We start from the raw sequence: 17879 nt of genomic DNA on the forward strand, positions 1-17879 counted from the left end.
AGGAAATTTTTGGTATCTTGAGTGGTAGAAGCCTTGGGGATGATTTTGCAGATAGACTAGTAGTGTGTAAATAGTGCTTTGGATCCTTTGGTATGTAATGGAAATTTTGGTTTTAGGCAACTGTTGACTACCAAGAAGTCTAGATCACATGAGCTGTTCAGTGTTGTGCCTTGTAGTAGACATCACTTTATAGCTGTCACGTCCACAGAGACAGTGAACAGTTGAGGACAGAAGTTGAATTATCCTTTTGTTTGAGAGCTGCAGACACTGAAGGGTAGAATGTTGGACTCATGCTTGACAAAGTATCTGTGCTTCTTGCTCTATTCAGTATATGGCTCCTGTCTGAAGCCCTGGCTGAGACCATGGTTTAAATGTAATTTCTGACTTCAGTTTCTGAAAAGATAAAGCAGCTCACTCTCTCTTTCTGTTTTAGACTGTGGATGAGCAGATCCTGGAGAAACCAGTTGATAAGCAAGATGCGTATAGAATGCTATCAAGGTCTGTAGTTTTAAGTAAGGTTCCAAATGTATGTATTAAGATGTTTTAAAATATGTACAGATTCCTTGATATATATGAAGAATCCTGTGGACACAAATTTTTCCATCATTTTTAAATAGGGTAAGCCAATTCTGCCACTGAAAAAGTTAGAGCTGCTTTTATGTTACGCACAGCTGCTTGCTCTTGCCCCTTCACCTTAGGAAGCTGATCAGTGACGTAATGAACCATTTTGTTTTCACTTGAATTAATTTTCAGAACCACTTACCACAAGACTGTGTGTATGCTTCTGCTGGTACAGAAGGGGGAGATACAGAGAAGAATCAAGATGGGAAAGAGGACAGAACCATCATAGAAGTGGTTTGGGGCTTGACATTTAGTGGAAGGTTATTGCATGTACAAGAAAGTACATGGTTGTATATGTTTGTGGACAATTGCTTTAAATTCTGCAGTTTAGTTGAGGAAGGAAAGTATGTTTCCATCAGTGTTCTCCATGGATTGTGGGCTGATGTTTTTTGAGCCTTCTGCTTTTTTCCTAGAGGATACTTTTCCCTACAAACTTAATGTTATCATCCAGCACTTCATTTTTTTTTAAGACACCCCAACTAAGTAACTTTAGTCACCTCCTTTCTGAAGGATGGTGTGATGAATCTACTAGCCATGCTTCTGTTTTATGGGGGGAATACGGAAAATGTGCCCCTGCAAGTTTACAGTCTAACTCAGGTACCTCCTAAAGAGAGAACACAAGTGATTTGGTAGTTTTTGCAGTTTTGTTCTGTAAGTCTGTTTTAGATTTTTATTTTTTTCATTGATGACTTAGTCTGATTTTTTTATCCTTTGTGGCTTTGTGGAATCTTACTAATTTAAAAGTAGTAGTCTTCAGAAGAAAAAAAACCAAAAGAGCAGCATATGTTCTATTAATAGGCGATTCCCAAAGGAGCCTGTCTGGCAAGAGATTTCTCACAACTATTTTTGTTTGAAATCATGCCAAGTTTGGTTTGTTCAAAAGTTGTGCTGTTTTGGTTTTTTTTATTATTACAGAGCTTAGTCTACTTCTGACACATGCCCATTTGTTTGTTTGTGGGGTTTTGTGTGTGGTTTTTTTTGTTTTGTTTTTGTTTAAGTTTGGTAGGTCAGCCTCTTAACCATGGATGTGAAGTGCACTTAATTTTATTCTATATGAACAGGAAAAAATGCTGACTAGATAAATATTGACATATATTGAAGGTGTCAGATTAAAATTTTCATGTACTGTTTCACAGAATCATAAAATCATTTCAGTTGGAAAAGACCCTCAGTATCATCAAGTCCAACCATAACCTAACCTAATTCTAGCACTAAACCGTCTCCCCAAGAACCTCATCTAAAAGCCTTTTAAACACCTCCAGGGATGGTGATTCCACCACTTCCCTGGGCAGCCTGTTCCAATGCCTGACAACCTTTTCTGTGAATAATTTTTTTCTGATATCCAATCTAAACCTCCCCTGGCACAACTTGAGGCCATTTCCACGTGTCCTATCACTTGCTACTTGGGAGAAGAGACCGACCCCCTCCATGCTACAACCTCCTTTCGGGTAGCTGTAGGCAGCGATAAGGTCTCCTCTCAGCTCCCTTTTCTCAAGGCGAAACAGCCCCAGTTCTCAGCCACTCCTCATCAGACTTGTGCTCCAGGCCACTCACCAGCTTCGTTGCCCTTCTCTGAACTGTCTCCAGTACCTCAGTGTCCTCCTTATGATGAGGGGCCCAAAACTGAACATAGTATTCAAGGTGTGGCTTATGTGGAATCTTGTGGGGGACAGTAAGAAGAGATGCTTCTGATCACATAAAATAATAGCCTAGATAACCTCTAGGAGACTATTCCTCAATTAGTCTCTTCAAAGATAATATTGAAGTTCTCATGCTATTTATTACACTTCCATTGCTTACATGTGAGATAGCTAAACTTAAAGCCCTCAAAATTAATCAGCCACATTGTGGCGCCCTGGAGCTACTACAAGAGGGAGCACATGGCTCTCTGGGTTAGGTGCATACAAGCTCTGTACGCTCTACTTCTGTTACTCTGGTTTGCCATGGGGTCCCTGGGGGCCAGTCTGGATGAAATGACTACCTAAGCTCTGGTTGCCTCTCACTTCTAAGTTGCATCACCTAGCTATTCATTGCCGACTTTCAGTGAAGGTGACTGTAATGGTAGTGTTTGTGTTGATTGGCTTTTTCTGACATGCTTGAAATAGTCACTTCTCCTTATGTACAGTAAATAGACTGATACCACAGACTGCTTTTCCAATTGTGGACAGCAGTACAAGTGAAAGGTTTTGGATACTTGAAATGACTGAATCTTTTGATAACTTGTTTTGTTTTGCAGATGTGTTTTCGCCTATATTGAAATTTTAAAAAATATTTAGGATAAGTATCAGAGCCGTTAAGTGATATATGAATATAATTGTCGGTTTCTCAGGCTGCAGTAACATAATAATGTGGAACATTTTTGCACATGATAGAGTTCATAAAACTGTTGTGTAATGCACATATTTTCTCTGACAGGTTGAGTGGGAAGGAGCACAGTGTTTTCACAGGAGTGGCTATTATACATTGCAGCAGTAAAGGTACATGTGTCTTTTTTTAAAGCTTGGTATTTTCATTAAATTATTCTTATAAGGACTTGTACAAGTGAAGAAACGGGATGGAAAATTTTCATGTACAGTCTGAATTGGCTTCTTACTCAAGATGAGAATTACCTTATCAATAAATTAATTAAAAACTCCCCAGCAAAGGTGGCCTTCTTACTGTATTCAGTTTTTACACAGAAAGGAGGATGACAAAATGCAATAGACTTTTAGAAGTACTGTCTCTGAAAGCTATGGGACTAATTAAAAGACCAGTGTAAATTGTGGGAATATTCTAAATGAAATTCAAGTGAGGCACTACAAACTGTGGGACTAAGCAGAATCTGATGCAAATTAACTTTATTCTTTTGTTCTGTTTACACTAACTGATGAATACAAGCTGTATCTGTAGTTACTTAATTTTTCAGTAAATAAGGAACACTTTAGAGCTCATTTTTAGGGGATGAGTAAAGTAATGGCTTAATGCCTCAGACTGTTAATGAACTGTAGGGAGCAATACATCAATGTTCTTTATCACATAATTTATATAGTAAGCCAGTGTTTTTTATGACAAATATACCATTAATATAATTCGAGGAGTGTTTGGTTTGTGGAACTTCTTCTGATAACTATGCCAATATTCTTTTAGTGGAACTTTTGCAAGGATCATTTCTCTGAAATTTCACTGGACGTAGCCTTTTGGTAGACAAATTATTCATAACTTTTAATCTCTACTAGAATGATTGCTCTTAGCTCCTGTAACAGAACCGTTAGTGATCCAGTACCCTTACTAATATGTTAGTACAGTAGAAAGAGAGCTGCTGCAAAAGAAATAAAATATGTTATCAAAGGGTTCCTGTGAACAATCCAGCAACAATAATAATGCCTTTCATTGTTTAGGAAGACAGTAAAAGCGCACACAACTGCAGTACTTATGGTATGACAGCATGTCTTGTTTCAAGCTTACAGATTTAAGTCACATCATATTTAGATGAATAAAAATACCACAAATCTGCATATTCCCCAAGTGATGCAATCAGTGGAAGAATTTTCACGAATACACCTTTAGCTTTGGTTTATAATTACAATGATGTTGTTAGCTACCATATATATGTCACAGATGGAATTTTCATCTTGAGCTGGTTGGGCTTTTTTATGAGTACTGGAAGATGTGGTAATCTGTCTTCTTATGCAGCAACTTTTTTGTTTCATCTGGGTCACTAATTATTTTTTTTTCAACACAGGATTAGCATGTGGTTAGTATTCTTCTCTTAGTCTGTACTGTGGGTCTTTTTTACTCCTCCTTGAGAATTTCCACTGCTATCAGAAACGGCAGTAACAGGAGATGCTCAAATGGTCTTACTATTTCTTGAGAGATGACATGAAAATGACACCGATGGTTACCAATGGGACTACGGGATGCTTGAGTCTGCAGTACGGATGCAGCTGCACATTCACATTTAAGCGTTTATAACAGCCGTATGTGTAACTGTGTTCTTTGATAACAGTCATAAAGTTAGAAGGGTGTTTGTAGCCATTGTACTCCATGCTGGATGTGTGTGCTAGCAGTCACAAGTAGCTCTGTGTAAGCGTCATTAAAGAGTGCGTCCCACACAGGGAGAGCAACTTGTTAGCCCCAAGACAGGACTGCAGAGGTTGAAAATGCAAGTTTTTGATTTTATGGGGAAGTTACGAGTCCACTGTCCCTTGAAATAAAACTGAGATGTTTTGCTCTCTAAACGACAATTTTGGTTTCTATAAGACCTCTTCCTTTCTGCAGATAACCAGCTAGAGACAGATGTCACTAACTTCTATGAAGAGACTAAAGTAAAATTTTCTGACCTGTCTGAGGAGCTTTTATGGGAGTACATTCATAGCGGGGAACCAATGTAAGTAAGACCCTGAAGCTAACACACAGTACTTGAGAATAGGCTTTATGGTACATTATTAGCCACCAGCATAAAACATTTTGTCCTGTGTTCTCTGAACTTTTGCTGTGTATATATGATAAATGATAGCATGGGTGATGCAAGGTGGGTGTTCTCTTCTTGTCTCGAACTATCATTGCTTCAGGAAAAGTGAGCTACATTTTATTAACCTAACAAATCTGAAAAGTTAAGACTGTTGAAATAGTCTGGATTAGAGCAAGCACTCATGCAGTATATCATTACCCCTCTGTTAACAGGGACATTAAGGGAGCTTGGATGCCTGAGACAATAAATAGTTTTCATCATAAAACAGGTGAATAGAGTGAGTATTGGTAAGCAGGATATTGAAGAACTTCACTGAAAGAAACTAGAACTTGGTTTATTTAGTTTATCAAAATGACACTGCTCTGATGCAAGAAATACGAACTTAATTTTTACTTATTCTTGTGGCCAGTTTATACGTGTTCTTATACAGTAATTGTCTCTCAGCTTATGTGCTTCCTCTACCTTTGTGATATACTAATTACTTACTGACAACATTGATTCCACAGAAGAAACAGGATGAGAACAGAATGCCTGCCTACTCCTGAGATAAAGTTGACTATATTGTTGGGTTTTTTTTGGTTTGTTTTTTGGTTTGGGTTTTTTTTGTTTGTTTTTTTTTAAGTACTTAGTTGGAGACAACAGGGGAATGTTTGTGACTTACAGAATTTGCCTTTCCTTTGTGTTAGCTGAAGCTTAGTGAAGGCAAATCAGGCCATAGTTAGGACTATAGACAGCATATCTGATGATCTGGGGCTCTGTGACTTCAATTCTGACTGTGTAAGAATATCAGTTGTGATGCTTTTTACACTCATTTGTGCTATAAAACAATACAGTGGTGTTTTACTGGAGAAAGTGGAACCACTGTAGACTTTGGATTTATTTAAGTGCTTATGTGTAAATGAGGCATGCTTTCTCCACATGTAAGGTCCTCAGTTTATTAAAGAGACTGAAGCTAAATTGGGTTCTACAGAGAAAAATCATTTGGCAAGAATACAATTTGTAACAGAAATTCCTATTTAGCTTTTATGGAAGGTGATCTTTAGTATGCAGCTGATCAGAAAGTTGCAGGTTGAAGGAGAAATGGCTGTGGACTTTTAGGAAGGATTTCAGGTTGAAAAATATTTTGGAATACTCTGATTTTCTTGATTTTTTTTTTTTTTTTTTTTTTTTTAATTTTTTCCCTCTGGAAGAAAATATGCTTTAGCAGTGCTGTGCTGCAGCAAAATGACTCATAAGCAGCACTGTGTAATTCTGTTTATTCTACTAAGCAGGGTGTGTGACAGCAAGGGTTTCTCAGGGTACAAAGGTTCAGAGAATGTATTTCATTACTCTCTGGAGCAGAAGCCAACCAATCTCAATTCATGTAATCAAGAGGATAGGAAGCATTTGGTCTGGCCTTGCAAAAAACGAGGACACTAAGTACAGTGTCCTATAAATTTTGCAAAACTGTAAGAAGTATCTCATGGGGTTTTTTTTGTTTGGTCATTTTTTTTCTGTCCCCTTCTCCATGGCCACCCATACTGGTTGCACATTTATGTGCGTACAGGTTTTTCTAAACACTGTTGCAGTTTAAGTGACCATCGGTTTATTTTTTAATAGCAAATTAATCTTGTGAAATCATACTAGACTTAATGATCAGATGAAAAATTAAAAGAAAATTGACTTGTTTGTGCTGTTGAGGATTAGATTGAGTTTTCTTTTCAGCAAGGACGAAATTGGCATATGATATTTTAGAAGTCAGTCACTGGTGACACAGGGACTAATTCTGAAAATATGTAGCTGAGTATGAATAAAGGAGGAGAGAAAAGCATTATCTCAAGGTAGACTGTGATGAGCCTATAAAACCCCTCAAAAATTCTGGCTTCAGAAAAATGACCTTTTTCTTCCTGTTTTATTCCTGTTCCACTTTCCAACCAATGATTTTTTGCCAGCTGGCTGGGGCTCTCTTATTTTCTGGATCTCTGTAGAAAGAGGACTGGACCATAGCAATCCAAACTGTTTTGGGTTTATGCAATGAGTAGACTGAGTTTCTGCTCACCTCTTTGACCCAGCTTTTTGTTTTGTAATCTTTCCGATGTGAACAACTTCCTCTGTCTCTGCTCATGACTTCCAGTCTGAAGGTGCTATGTGGTTTTTGGTAGCTTTGCTCTGAATGATGGCAGTGAAACCCAAGGACCCGACTGCACTCTGGGAAAGGTGATTACAGAGGCTGGAGCTCCACAGTTTCAGACTTGGCTATGGACTAACAAAATGCAGAATGTAAATGTCAAATTTTCTTCCCTTGTATGATTTCTCTTTAGAGTTATTTCCTTCAAAGCTATAGCAAATGTATAATATCTTTTGGATTTTGCAAATAAGTGCAGTCTCACAGCACAAATTAGCTCATGGATTGCTTGAGGTTATCAGCCCTTATAGCATAAGAGCAAAAATCTTCCAGGTGTAGAATTACGGAAGTAACGGGAGCTGTGCCGTTCTTATACTACAATTAGCTTTGAATCTCGTTTTTCATCATGTTGCTACAGTTGACTCCTCTTTATGAAAGAGTTATTCTACATTCACCAAAACTTACTAGTGAATATTTTTTCTTGTACCTGCTACTTCTGCTCTTTTTGCAAGTTCTTTTGCAAATGGAAATGCAACTCTGGCTGAACATCTAGCTGTTGCTTCACCCAAGAGATAGGAGGCCACATTCTGCTTCTCCTGACCTCTGTCATGCTAGTAGTTTTTGTCTCTGCCCTACAAAACCATTAATTTCATAGTTAAAGGAAGTGAAGGTGGGAATTGTCTAATTTGTAGATATGTGAAGATAACTAAGCTTGGTATCTAGTCAACTTACAGTTGATAGAGATGCAAGAAATTAGTTTACAGTTCTAACAAATTTTGAATGCTTGCTTCAGTAATGGTTAATTTTGTCAGTGATGCACCTATATCTTTCTGACTATTAGTGAAGCCCAGTCAGTAGCTCAGATGGCCTCTGTATACTGTGCCAAAAAAATTGTCTGTATTTCTACAAATGTGACTGTGGGCCAAGACACATGTAACTGCCATACATATGTTCTTCTCTTAAGAAACCCACCTAAAACCCAACCAAGCATCTCCTTTCATCTGTAGGAGTAGTGATTTCAACAGTGATTTCTTTGATCATTGGCTCTATGTTGGACAATTCAGACACTGTATACATAGATACACTCTTTTGGGGCATGACAGAAGTTAAAGTTCTATAGGAACTAAAGGAAATGTGATTTAATGTTGCATTTTCAAGAGTTACCTCTATTCTACCTCTTTCTTAATGTTGTTCCTCCATTGTATTGTGTGTGGGTTTGATTGTGTTTAAAAAAAAAAGAGTGGATGTTGTACAGATTCATGTTGTGTTGTGTGTGGGTTTGTTGTTTGTGGGTTTTGCTGGTGTTTGGGTTTTGTTTGATTTTAAATCAGTGGATGTTTCACACATTCCTACTGAAATTATGTATCCCTCAAAACAGTCAGTTACTGAAAAATGTTTTGGTTGCAGCAGTGGTCTTACTGTTTGTCAAAAGGTCTTTAAAGTCAGTTCTATTTTTTATTATAATGCAAATTAACTGATATTGTGCATAGTGTTATAAATGAAGCCTTAAAGTTAGTGCCGTGCTAATAAAAGTACCCAGTTACAAAAGCCAGTCAGGTTAGCCAGCACTGGTTGTGACAACTGTGCAAATACTGATATATTCTGGGTTTTAGCATGGAAAACACTTGTTGAAAAATCAGTGGAACTGTTACTAACTATATAGCCTCATGGTTTTGGACTAGAAGCTATAGCTGTAATAGAGAATCCTACTGAGGATCCAATGCCAGAATGTGAAGTTCTGCGTAAAAATGTTGTGGTGAATTGTTTTAATGTCCTTGCTGGCAGTATGATAACAGTACTTTTGATGGTCACAATGTGTTTTGCCTCCCTGTCAGCATATACCAGAATGACTTCATGTTACTGGACTGCTGCTTTACTTCAAAATGCAAAGACTTTTTAGTCATTAGAATATTCCTGATTTAGGTGGTGTAAGTCTAAAGTATTTTATAAAAGAAGGAATAACTTAAAAAATTTTAGAGCTATACAGTGGTGCTTAAAATGCAAGATTAAAGGAAAAGCCCCGTTCCCCAGTCAATAGCAACTGACAAATTCCATTTGCTGGGATGCTGATTCCTCTGTTTTTCTTAGGAGGCTATTGGAAAGGGAATCCAAAAATAAGTTCTAGAAGTGTAAAGAGCTGGTTCTACTCAAATCTAAGATAAAAATCTGCAATCATCTTTGTGTAGTAACCCTCTTTCACAAGTATAGTAGTTCGTGTAATTCCATACTATCTGAGTTAATACATCTGAGACTGAGTGACCTTTGGTGTCAAAGCTTGCTGACTTAGGTTTTCAGATTCTGGTGTTATCAGGTAGTAAGCATACTTCTAACTGCTTTGTTCTTTAAATATGAAGAGTGAAACTGGTGTTTCTAATGCAGCTTATCTGCATTATCTGTATTTCCATTCCACGCAGTGGAATTTGCATAATTACACCTAAAGACAAATCAGATTTCCAAGGTTACTTTTTTGAAAATACAAGGTTACTTTTGTGAAAATACATTCCTGTGCCAAATTACTAGTATTACCATGACTCTGTCTCAGAGGGTTACAGAAGAATTTGATGGGGTTGATTGGGATAGTAGTGGATTTGGTATTTTAATAAGTTGCTCCTCCCCGAGGAAGTCCTCTTCCTTATCCTCATTGTAGATATTCCTGTGACTGAGATCCACAAGACGTATACTCCAATCCTTGGGGTTCTGAGATATCCTGTTCATTGTGAGCTCCTTTTGTGTGTTCCTGAAGACCCTTCAGCTTCTTGTGGAGTAGAGCTAGGGTCAGTATGCAGCTGGGTGACCCCATGGTAATGTTGTTCTCAGTGACATTTGCTGTTACCTTTCTGGTAGCCAGGACTTGGAGAATGCTGGGTAACCTATGGCAACAGAATCTGACTGCAGTCAGCAGGTGTACCACCTTCTTACTTGACTGTGGCACTTGGATTGTCTGAAGTATAGGGTACTTGCCCTTGGTAGCAATAATGATCTTGTATTTATCTTGTGATTTGTAAGTTAAGTGTTTAGCTTCATTAGTAGATGTAATCTACCTCTAACTTGAGTACACTAGTCTTTATTGTATAGTCTGCAGTACTGGTGTATTTATATATACATACATATATATATATATAGATATAGATATCTTTACTCTTAGCCTTAATTAGAAATACATTGGTTTTGCTTTCTCTCTCCCAGGGACAAGGCTGGTGGATATGGAATCCAGGCACTCGGTGGAATGTTAGTTGAGTATGTCCATGGAGACTTCTTGAACGTGGTGGGATTTCCTCTGAATCACTTCTGCAAAAAGCTAGCAGAATTGTACTATCCGCCCCCTAAACATAATATACAACATAAAAAGTATGACTCTATCCCTTCCGTGGACACTTTTGAGAACCTAAGTGATGGAGAAAGTGAATCTTCAAATTTCACAGAGCATAAAGCTGCTAGTAAGTTGGACAACAGTGGGATGTGTTCCTCAGGAGCTATTTACAATTACGAAAACAGTTCTAGTGTCAGAACTGGTTTTATGGTACCTTTGGAAAATCAGAGTGGAGTGTCGGAAAGTGCAGCAAAACTTCCATCTAAAATTCTAGAGCTGATGGATGGTTTTAGAGCTTCAAAGGTAAGGGAAGAAATAAAACTACTTATGGCATTGCTGACTCTGTGATTGTTTCATTGGACTTCAGTATATAGCAGGTAATGGTAAATTCTTGAGATGGGCTAAGAATGTATTAGCAATTAGTGTAAAAACACCACTCAAGATAGCTGAAACTTCTGGGGCAGCGCAAACACTGTTTTTGTTTTTTTGGTATTTGGTTTTATCTGTTCTATGACAATTCAGTTACCCATTCAAGGAAAAAAAAAAGTCTCTTGAGAGGGCAAGAAAGTCTTCAGAACTTTTTTGTACTTGCATGATTGACTTCAGGTATGAACAGTGTAATTGTGCTTCCAGGGTGTTTGGAAAGAGTACACTCTTGCCTCCCATATATGCCTTTTGTCATCTAATTAAATGCAGTTTATAATGTATCTTTCATTAGCTACATCAGTGATTTTGGTGTAATTGGGAGGATTCAGAATAACAGAATGACTTCAGAAGTAGAACATTTAACTCTGCAAGTTAAGTGGAATATTGTAGGGAAACTTCAAAATGTTTTTAATACATTTCTCACTAATATTGTGTTAGATGTATTTTTTTTTCCCCAATCACAAGAGCATGATCAAACAGGAAGTTACCTGTGTATACTGTCTAAAGAAAGCATTTAATATGGTTAGCTTATCTGACTTAAAACTGCGACAAAAATTGTATCTATTCTATTTCCCTTCTAACTTCTAATGCTTAGTGTTACATTCTGTGGAAGATTTCTTTTTTATTCCCTATTAAGGAGATTATTTTTATATCCTGTTTCATGTTCCAAGTGTGTTTAGCTGATAATCTCCATGCAGTATCTGATGGAGATGCACACGTAACAGCTTACAAACAGAAGGTCACGTGCTCTGTGTAGCAGCCAAGTGTGATGAGAAATGAGTAGCTGGACATTTTAACTTCTGCCAAATTTCTACTCGCAGCTCCAGTGTGGTGAAGACAGTAGTGAAGAAGGTGATGGAGAAATGAGCATTAATCATTCTAATAGATCACTGGTCTTCATCAAGTCATTGATATTGTAGGAAGAAATGAAAAAGCTGTTAAAGTGGCAGTGAAATTACAAACCTGGAACTAACGATATAAAAAATTTGAGGGGCCGTGGAGGGAAACATGCAAGATGGTGAATGTTTTTGCTGAAACAGCAGGAAGTTGTACTCGGATCTGAAGGAAAAACATAGTTTGTTCACTGTAGATTTGTGGGTGTGCTGCTTGCAGGGATGCAAAACTGTACTGAGAGTTTTGGAATAAAGCAGCCTTCAGACTGCTGTGTTTGTGAACTTGCTTGTGTACTCACAGGAGTGAGTTTTGATGTACTTGAATGAGTGACATGATGCTTCACATTTCTTCAGTTTAAGCAGAAAAGATATGCAGAATCATCAGCATTTTGTTGCATGTTATATACACTGTTTACAGTGATGTGATGCCAAATTGGGGTTTGTGTAGTGAGACAGTAGAGGCTGTAAAGAGAAGCAGAAGCTTTCCCACTATTCCAGTGTAGAGTCATAGTATGAAGCACCAAGTTTCATGTGGAAGTAGCAGGAAAATTTTTTTCTTCAAGGCTTGGATCTTTGTAAAATGAATTACCAATTGCAATGAGGACTTCTGTGATTTGACAGAACTCCTCATGTCTCCACTTCGAGAATAGAGATAAGAGCACAAAAGAAACATTAATTTCACAAAAGTTCTCAAGTTCTATTTCATTTTGATCCTTGAGTGTTGTTTCAAGGTCTTCATAAAACAGAAATAAATCTCTGCCATATGAAGATGTTGCCACTTGTTTTACTCTGAACTGCTGCTGTTGCAGAACAGGAGAGGATCAGGATTAAATCATACTTTCTCAAACTAAGTATGTTCTGAATTTCCATAGTCTGATCCATACTCAGATCTTTGGTACTATTTTTTCTTCTTTGTGGGTTCCCCACCCTCCTCCCTCCTTGAACTGAGAATTACAGAATGGTAGAAAGAGTGATTTGGATCAGCCAAGTTTATGACACTTATCTTCTCACTTTTTCTTTTTTGTTCTTATAGTTTCCAGGTGGTATCGGTCCAAAGACTGGACAGATCTTGAAAGTCAGGTGGTTGTAGACCAGGTGCAGTTGGCTCAATATTGTGAAACCCTGGATTACAATAAATCCCAGCTATATATCTTTGTCAGAATATCAGAGGAAACTGTGAAAAAAAGGATGAAGATTATAATATACATAGATGCGCAGTAGCAGACCTTTCTCAAAGTTAATTTTTTTTACATTTGAGTTTTATTAAACAGAATGTCAATCCACTAGTTTTTCCTTGACTGCCTTGGATTTTTAGAATAGAATAGACTTTCAGCTGGAAGGGACATTGTCGAGGGTTAAGATTGCGGGGTGACAAACCAACCCTGGCAGATGTATTGTTAACCTCCTCTCCCCCCCACTTCCCCCTTTTTGCCCCTCCCTCTCCCCCCTTCCCACTCAGGACAGGCGATCGGGAAGGAAAGAAGGACAGAGAGAAGAGAGTTGGAAAAGTTAAAGATGTTTTACTAATGCTACTAATAAGAATAGAGAAAATAATACAAAATATACAAAACCAATCTTGAAAGTCTCAGCAACTGCAGAGCCAGCACCCAAAGTCCTGGATTAGACTCTGTAGCCAACCGGAGCTGGATTCAGTCTCTCACTAGGCCTCAGTTTGCAGGGACAACCAGCAAGGTCCTCTCCTAATGTTGGCCATAAGCAGAAGGGAAGGAAAAGGGAAAAAGGGATGAGATCCTTGTGATCTCCCACTTTTATATGAAGTATTCACATGAATGGAATGTTATACACCATTGGTCAGTCTCTCGGTCATCAGTTTCTCGTTGCCCCTTTTGCGAGATGTCCATCCGTGCTTATCAATAAGTTTGCATTCCATTGCTAGGTTTAACCAAAACATGTCTGGTTCTCCAGGAAAATGCAGCTAATACGAAGGCTTTAGCTGACAGGCAAAATTCACTAAAAGAGAAACTTGTTTTTTAACAAAACTAGGACAGACATACAGTGATCATATTGTCCAACTGCCTGAGCTGCTTGCAGTTGCAAAGGAATGGAATCTGTGTTGCTGTGTGTGCTTCTACTCTTGTGCTCTACATAAGTTCCTTGGGTTTAGGTGTTTTAACTGTCTCACGATACTGAAACAGCAGAATTGCAAATTAATTTCCAATGGAAAGGCATATATCATCACGTATTGTTGATGTTCCTCTCTGATTTGATTGTCTCACCTCTACAAGTTCAGTTAAGTTTTTCAGCTTATTCACCTGCATTGCCCATGGGTTTTTCTTCACTGTCAGGCAGCAGCTGATCTCTCTCCCTCATTCCACATGTACATGTCCTGTTAAGGTGTGCATGTAGCACAGTTGTGCTCTGAAGTTGTGTGGTGTTTTTTTCCTTTTATTAAACAGACCAACATAGCAACTGAAGTTGTTACACTGCATTAATGAAGTTTCCCAGCTCCTTACTTTTTGGATATATCAAGTTTTGTTTTATCTTTTGGCATTGGTTCAGATGCTTAAGAATGTTTGACCTTATAGAACAAGCTTATATATAAGGATATTCTCAATATCTGAATAAAAAGATGGTCTTAATACAAAAGCTGTAGGCTGCATTCAAGATTATTTTGAGTTCACTTCTCTCCCAAACACCTCTGTTCAAAAGTCTGTTACTTGGCTAAGATAATGAAACCCTCTGAGAAAGAAGGAAATATAGCAATTGGTAGTAGTTTTGTTAAATTGTGTTGCATTTCTTAAAGAACAGTAATTGTGTAGAATAATTCTAGGCAAAAGGTATAGATCTTTCGTTTCTTGATTTCACTGTTTTAAACACAGCATGCTAACCATTTTTTCCTACATTTAGGCACTGTTTGTAGCCTGTAAGCTGAAGATATTTGATCATCTGAAAGATAAAGGTCCACTGAAAGCTGTGGATATTGCAAATGAGATTGGAACCTCTGTGTGTGGAACAGAAAGACTCCTTGATGCATGTGCTGCTCTTGGGTTATTGGAGAAAACATCACAAGGTGACTAATTTCTCCTCCCACCCAACTGCATATAGTATTGAAAGACACGCAGGACTGGAAGAGATGCTTTGAAGGTCGCAGGGTCTGACTTGATATTGTGGGTAGTTTGGATTTGGAGAAAAGGGGAATGGATTGTTGTTTCTTTGCTTTCAGTATTAGTAGCCAGAATTACTTAATTTGGGGGAAGGTTTAATCTAATGAACACATTCAGACCTCCTTTGCAGAATCCTTAGGTTGCTTTTGTTCTCTGGACATAACTTTTTATAAACTTGGTCAGTATTATGTGGACAGTCCCAGGTAGCAGTGTAATAGCTCCGATGTGTCATCTGCACTTGGGTCACAACAACCCCATGCAGCACTACAGGCTTGGGGAAGAGTGGCTGGAAAGCTGCCTGGCAGAAAAGGACCTGGGGGTGTTGATTGACAGCTGGCTGAACATGAGCCAGCAGTGTGCCCAGGTGGCCAAGAAGGCCAACAGCATCCCTGCTTGTATGCGAAACAGTGTGGCCAGCAGGACCAGGGCAGTGATCGTCCCTCTGTACTCAGCACTGGTAGGGCTGCAACTCGAATCCTGTGTTCAGTTTTGGGCCCCTCACTACAAGAAAGACACTGAGGTGCTAGAGAGAGTGCAGAGAAGGGCAACGAAGCTGGTAAAGGGTCTGGAGCCAAAGTCTGAGGAGCTGCTGAGGGAACTGGGCCTATTTAGCCCAGAGAAAAGGAGGCTGAAGGGAGACCTAATTACTCTCCACTACTACCTTAAAGGAGGTTGTAGCAAGTTGGGTGTTGGTCTCTCTTCTCCCAATAAGCAAGTGGTAGGACAAGATGAAACAGCCTCAGATTTTTCCAGGAGAGGTTTAGATTGGATATTAGGAAAAAATTCTGAATGGAAAGGGTTGTCAGGCATTGGAACAGGCTGTCCAGGGAAGTGGTTGAGTCATCATCCCTGGAGGTGTTTAAAAGATGTGTAGATGTGGTGCTCAGGCACATGGTTTAGTGTTGGACTTGGCAGTACTAGATTACTGATTGGACTTGATCTTAAGGGTCTTTTCCAACCTGAATGATGCTATGATTCTATCTAAAATAAGAACCAAATTCCATTCCCTGCTGCAGCAATGCAGAGTCACAGCCTTCAGCAGAGAATCAAGGTTTTAATGAGGATTGCTCTGCAACATGTCCTGCTTCACAGACAACAGCTTAAATCCTAGTGCTCTTAACTGTAACAGTGCTTGAAGGTATATGTAAGTGAGGGAGTCAGTATTATGATTAAATTTTTCAGTCTGCACTGTGTAGTTATAAATTTCCATACGCATAATTTACATTGTAAGACTTGAAATGGTCAAGTGCCAAGAAGAGGAAATAAAGGAGGCTTTCAACTCTGTTAGAGGACAAGACCAAGAAGAAAATGCTGAAGGCAAAGCAAACTGGAGAAAGTTGGAATTTAAGGGAATGAAAAGCTATGATCTAAAGAAAAATGCAGTCAAGAATGAAGAACTTCCAGTATTCTTCCTTGAATATCAGATGTATAACTGATGTATTGTGGTTAAAAAAAAAAAAATTCCCAACTATATCCTGTGGCATCTAAATTATTTTTACAGAAGAAGTACCTACTCCTTTAAGAATGAGCAGACCTTTAGAATTATTTCATATAAATCTTTGCACAAAAAAATGTGATCCTAAGATCAGGACTCGCTAGCTCTTTAACAGCTACACAGGAAAACATGCTTTCAGATTTTAAATGACAGTTGTACTGAAACAAAGCTGGTTGCAATTGTTTTCTTCCTATAAGGTTACAGAAATACAGATTCAGCGAATACCTACCTAACCTCAGATGGTGAATACTCACTTCATGGCTACATTATCCACTCTAATGACCACGTTTGGCCTCTCTTTACAAACTTGGAGTCTGCTGTCAAAGAAGGCAGCAGGCAGAACCATCGGGCCTTTGGAAGGAAAGCAGAGGATTTATTTAAGGTAAACTCTTTATTAGTATCAAAACTCACTGTGAGGAGTCCAGATCTGATCTAGGGTCAAATGGAGACTGAGCTGTCTGAGAAAGTGGCTCAGTTTAAAAAACTGTAGAAACAAAATGGAACTTGCTAGCCTCAGATTTCTGTTCCCTTCAACTTCAGGTTCTAAAGTGCTGAAGCAATCACAGAATGTACTGGGAAATTCAAGTGCTAATGAAAATTCTGTGGCTGAAGTTTGTCCATCCAGCTAACATGCTCTCAGAACAACCGTTGGGCCTTTTTAATTTACATTTTTGTGGCCTTTTTATAACACAAGGTAGTACTTTATCACACATGCACTCCTTCCGTATTGGATGCCAATCACTTGTTACTGATATGCATCCGGTTCAGTCTGTGCTGACTGTGTAATCAAATCTGTTTTCAAAGTTGCTTTGTATTGATGCAGTGGAGAAGGGATCCATTCTCTTTTAATGAAGGTTTGTAGTTTTGTATGTGCCTCAAGCTAGTAAATTTTGATGATGATTGGCTTATATCTCTGTAGCACTCCTTTTCTAATGCTGGCCCAGGTGGATGTGTTCAGAATGGAGAATCACTTGGGGTTATAATTAGCCTAATTTATCAGTTATCCACTTGATGAAGCAGGTTGAGGGGCATAAATATTTGTGCCTGTTTAAGGAGAGGGCAGGAGAATATGTCAGGATTCCATCTCTAACGGCAGTGCTGGCTTAAAGTGTACAGACTACATACTGAGGTTCTTAATTTGTACTTTTAGATGCTGATGAAGTCTGTCTCCTAAAGGAGATGTCTGCATCCTTCATATATAGTTGATGGAAGGAAATAAGGGGGTTTGGAGACTTAAGAAGGTCCTGTTAGGCTAATGTTAGTACCTGGATTACTGGTGGACAGAACCTTCTTTAGGAATCCTTCAAAGGCTGTGTTAAAGGAAGTTTAGATACTTTGCTTTAGGATAGCTGCTGCAGTGGATGGTTAAATTTATGTGGGAATTAAGTGTTTTAACATAGTTGAGCTTGATCTTGTCCTTTATTAAACATCTGGATTAGCAACCTGAGTTTGCTT

At 38.5% G+C, this 17879-nt stretch overlaps 1 protein-coding gene across 4 annotated transcripts in view; it reads left to right on the plus strand.

Annotated features, from left to right (window-relative positions):
• The window catches only part of ASMTL (acetylserotonin O-methyltransferase like), a 29041-nt gene that overhangs the window by 4023 nt on the left and 7139 nt on the right, over positions 1-17879 (plus strand). For all 4 annotated transcript variants that reach the window (XM_065855411.2, XM_071813368.1, XM_065855402.2 and 1 more), the window contains exons 4-9: positions 434-498; positions 3037-3098; positions 4879-4987; positions 10362-10788; positions 14673-14835; positions 16622-16806. In XM_065855411.2, coding sequence (XP_065711483.1) covers positions 434-498; positions 3037-3098; positions 4879-4987; positions 10362-10788; positions 14673-14835; positions 16622-16806 — 1011 coding nt within the window. The remainder of the gene's footprint in view (positions 1-433; positions 499-3036; positions 3099-4878; positions 4988-10361; positions 10789-14672; positions 14836-16621; positions 16807-17879) is intronic.

Source organism: Patagioenas fasciata, chromosome 1, assembly GCF_037038585.1.
Source record: "Patagioenas fasciata isolate bPatFas1 chromosome 1, bPatFas1.hap1, whole genome shotgun sequence".
NCBI lineage: Eukaryota > Metazoa > Chordata > Aves > Columbiformes > Columbidae > Patagioenas > Patagioenas fasciata.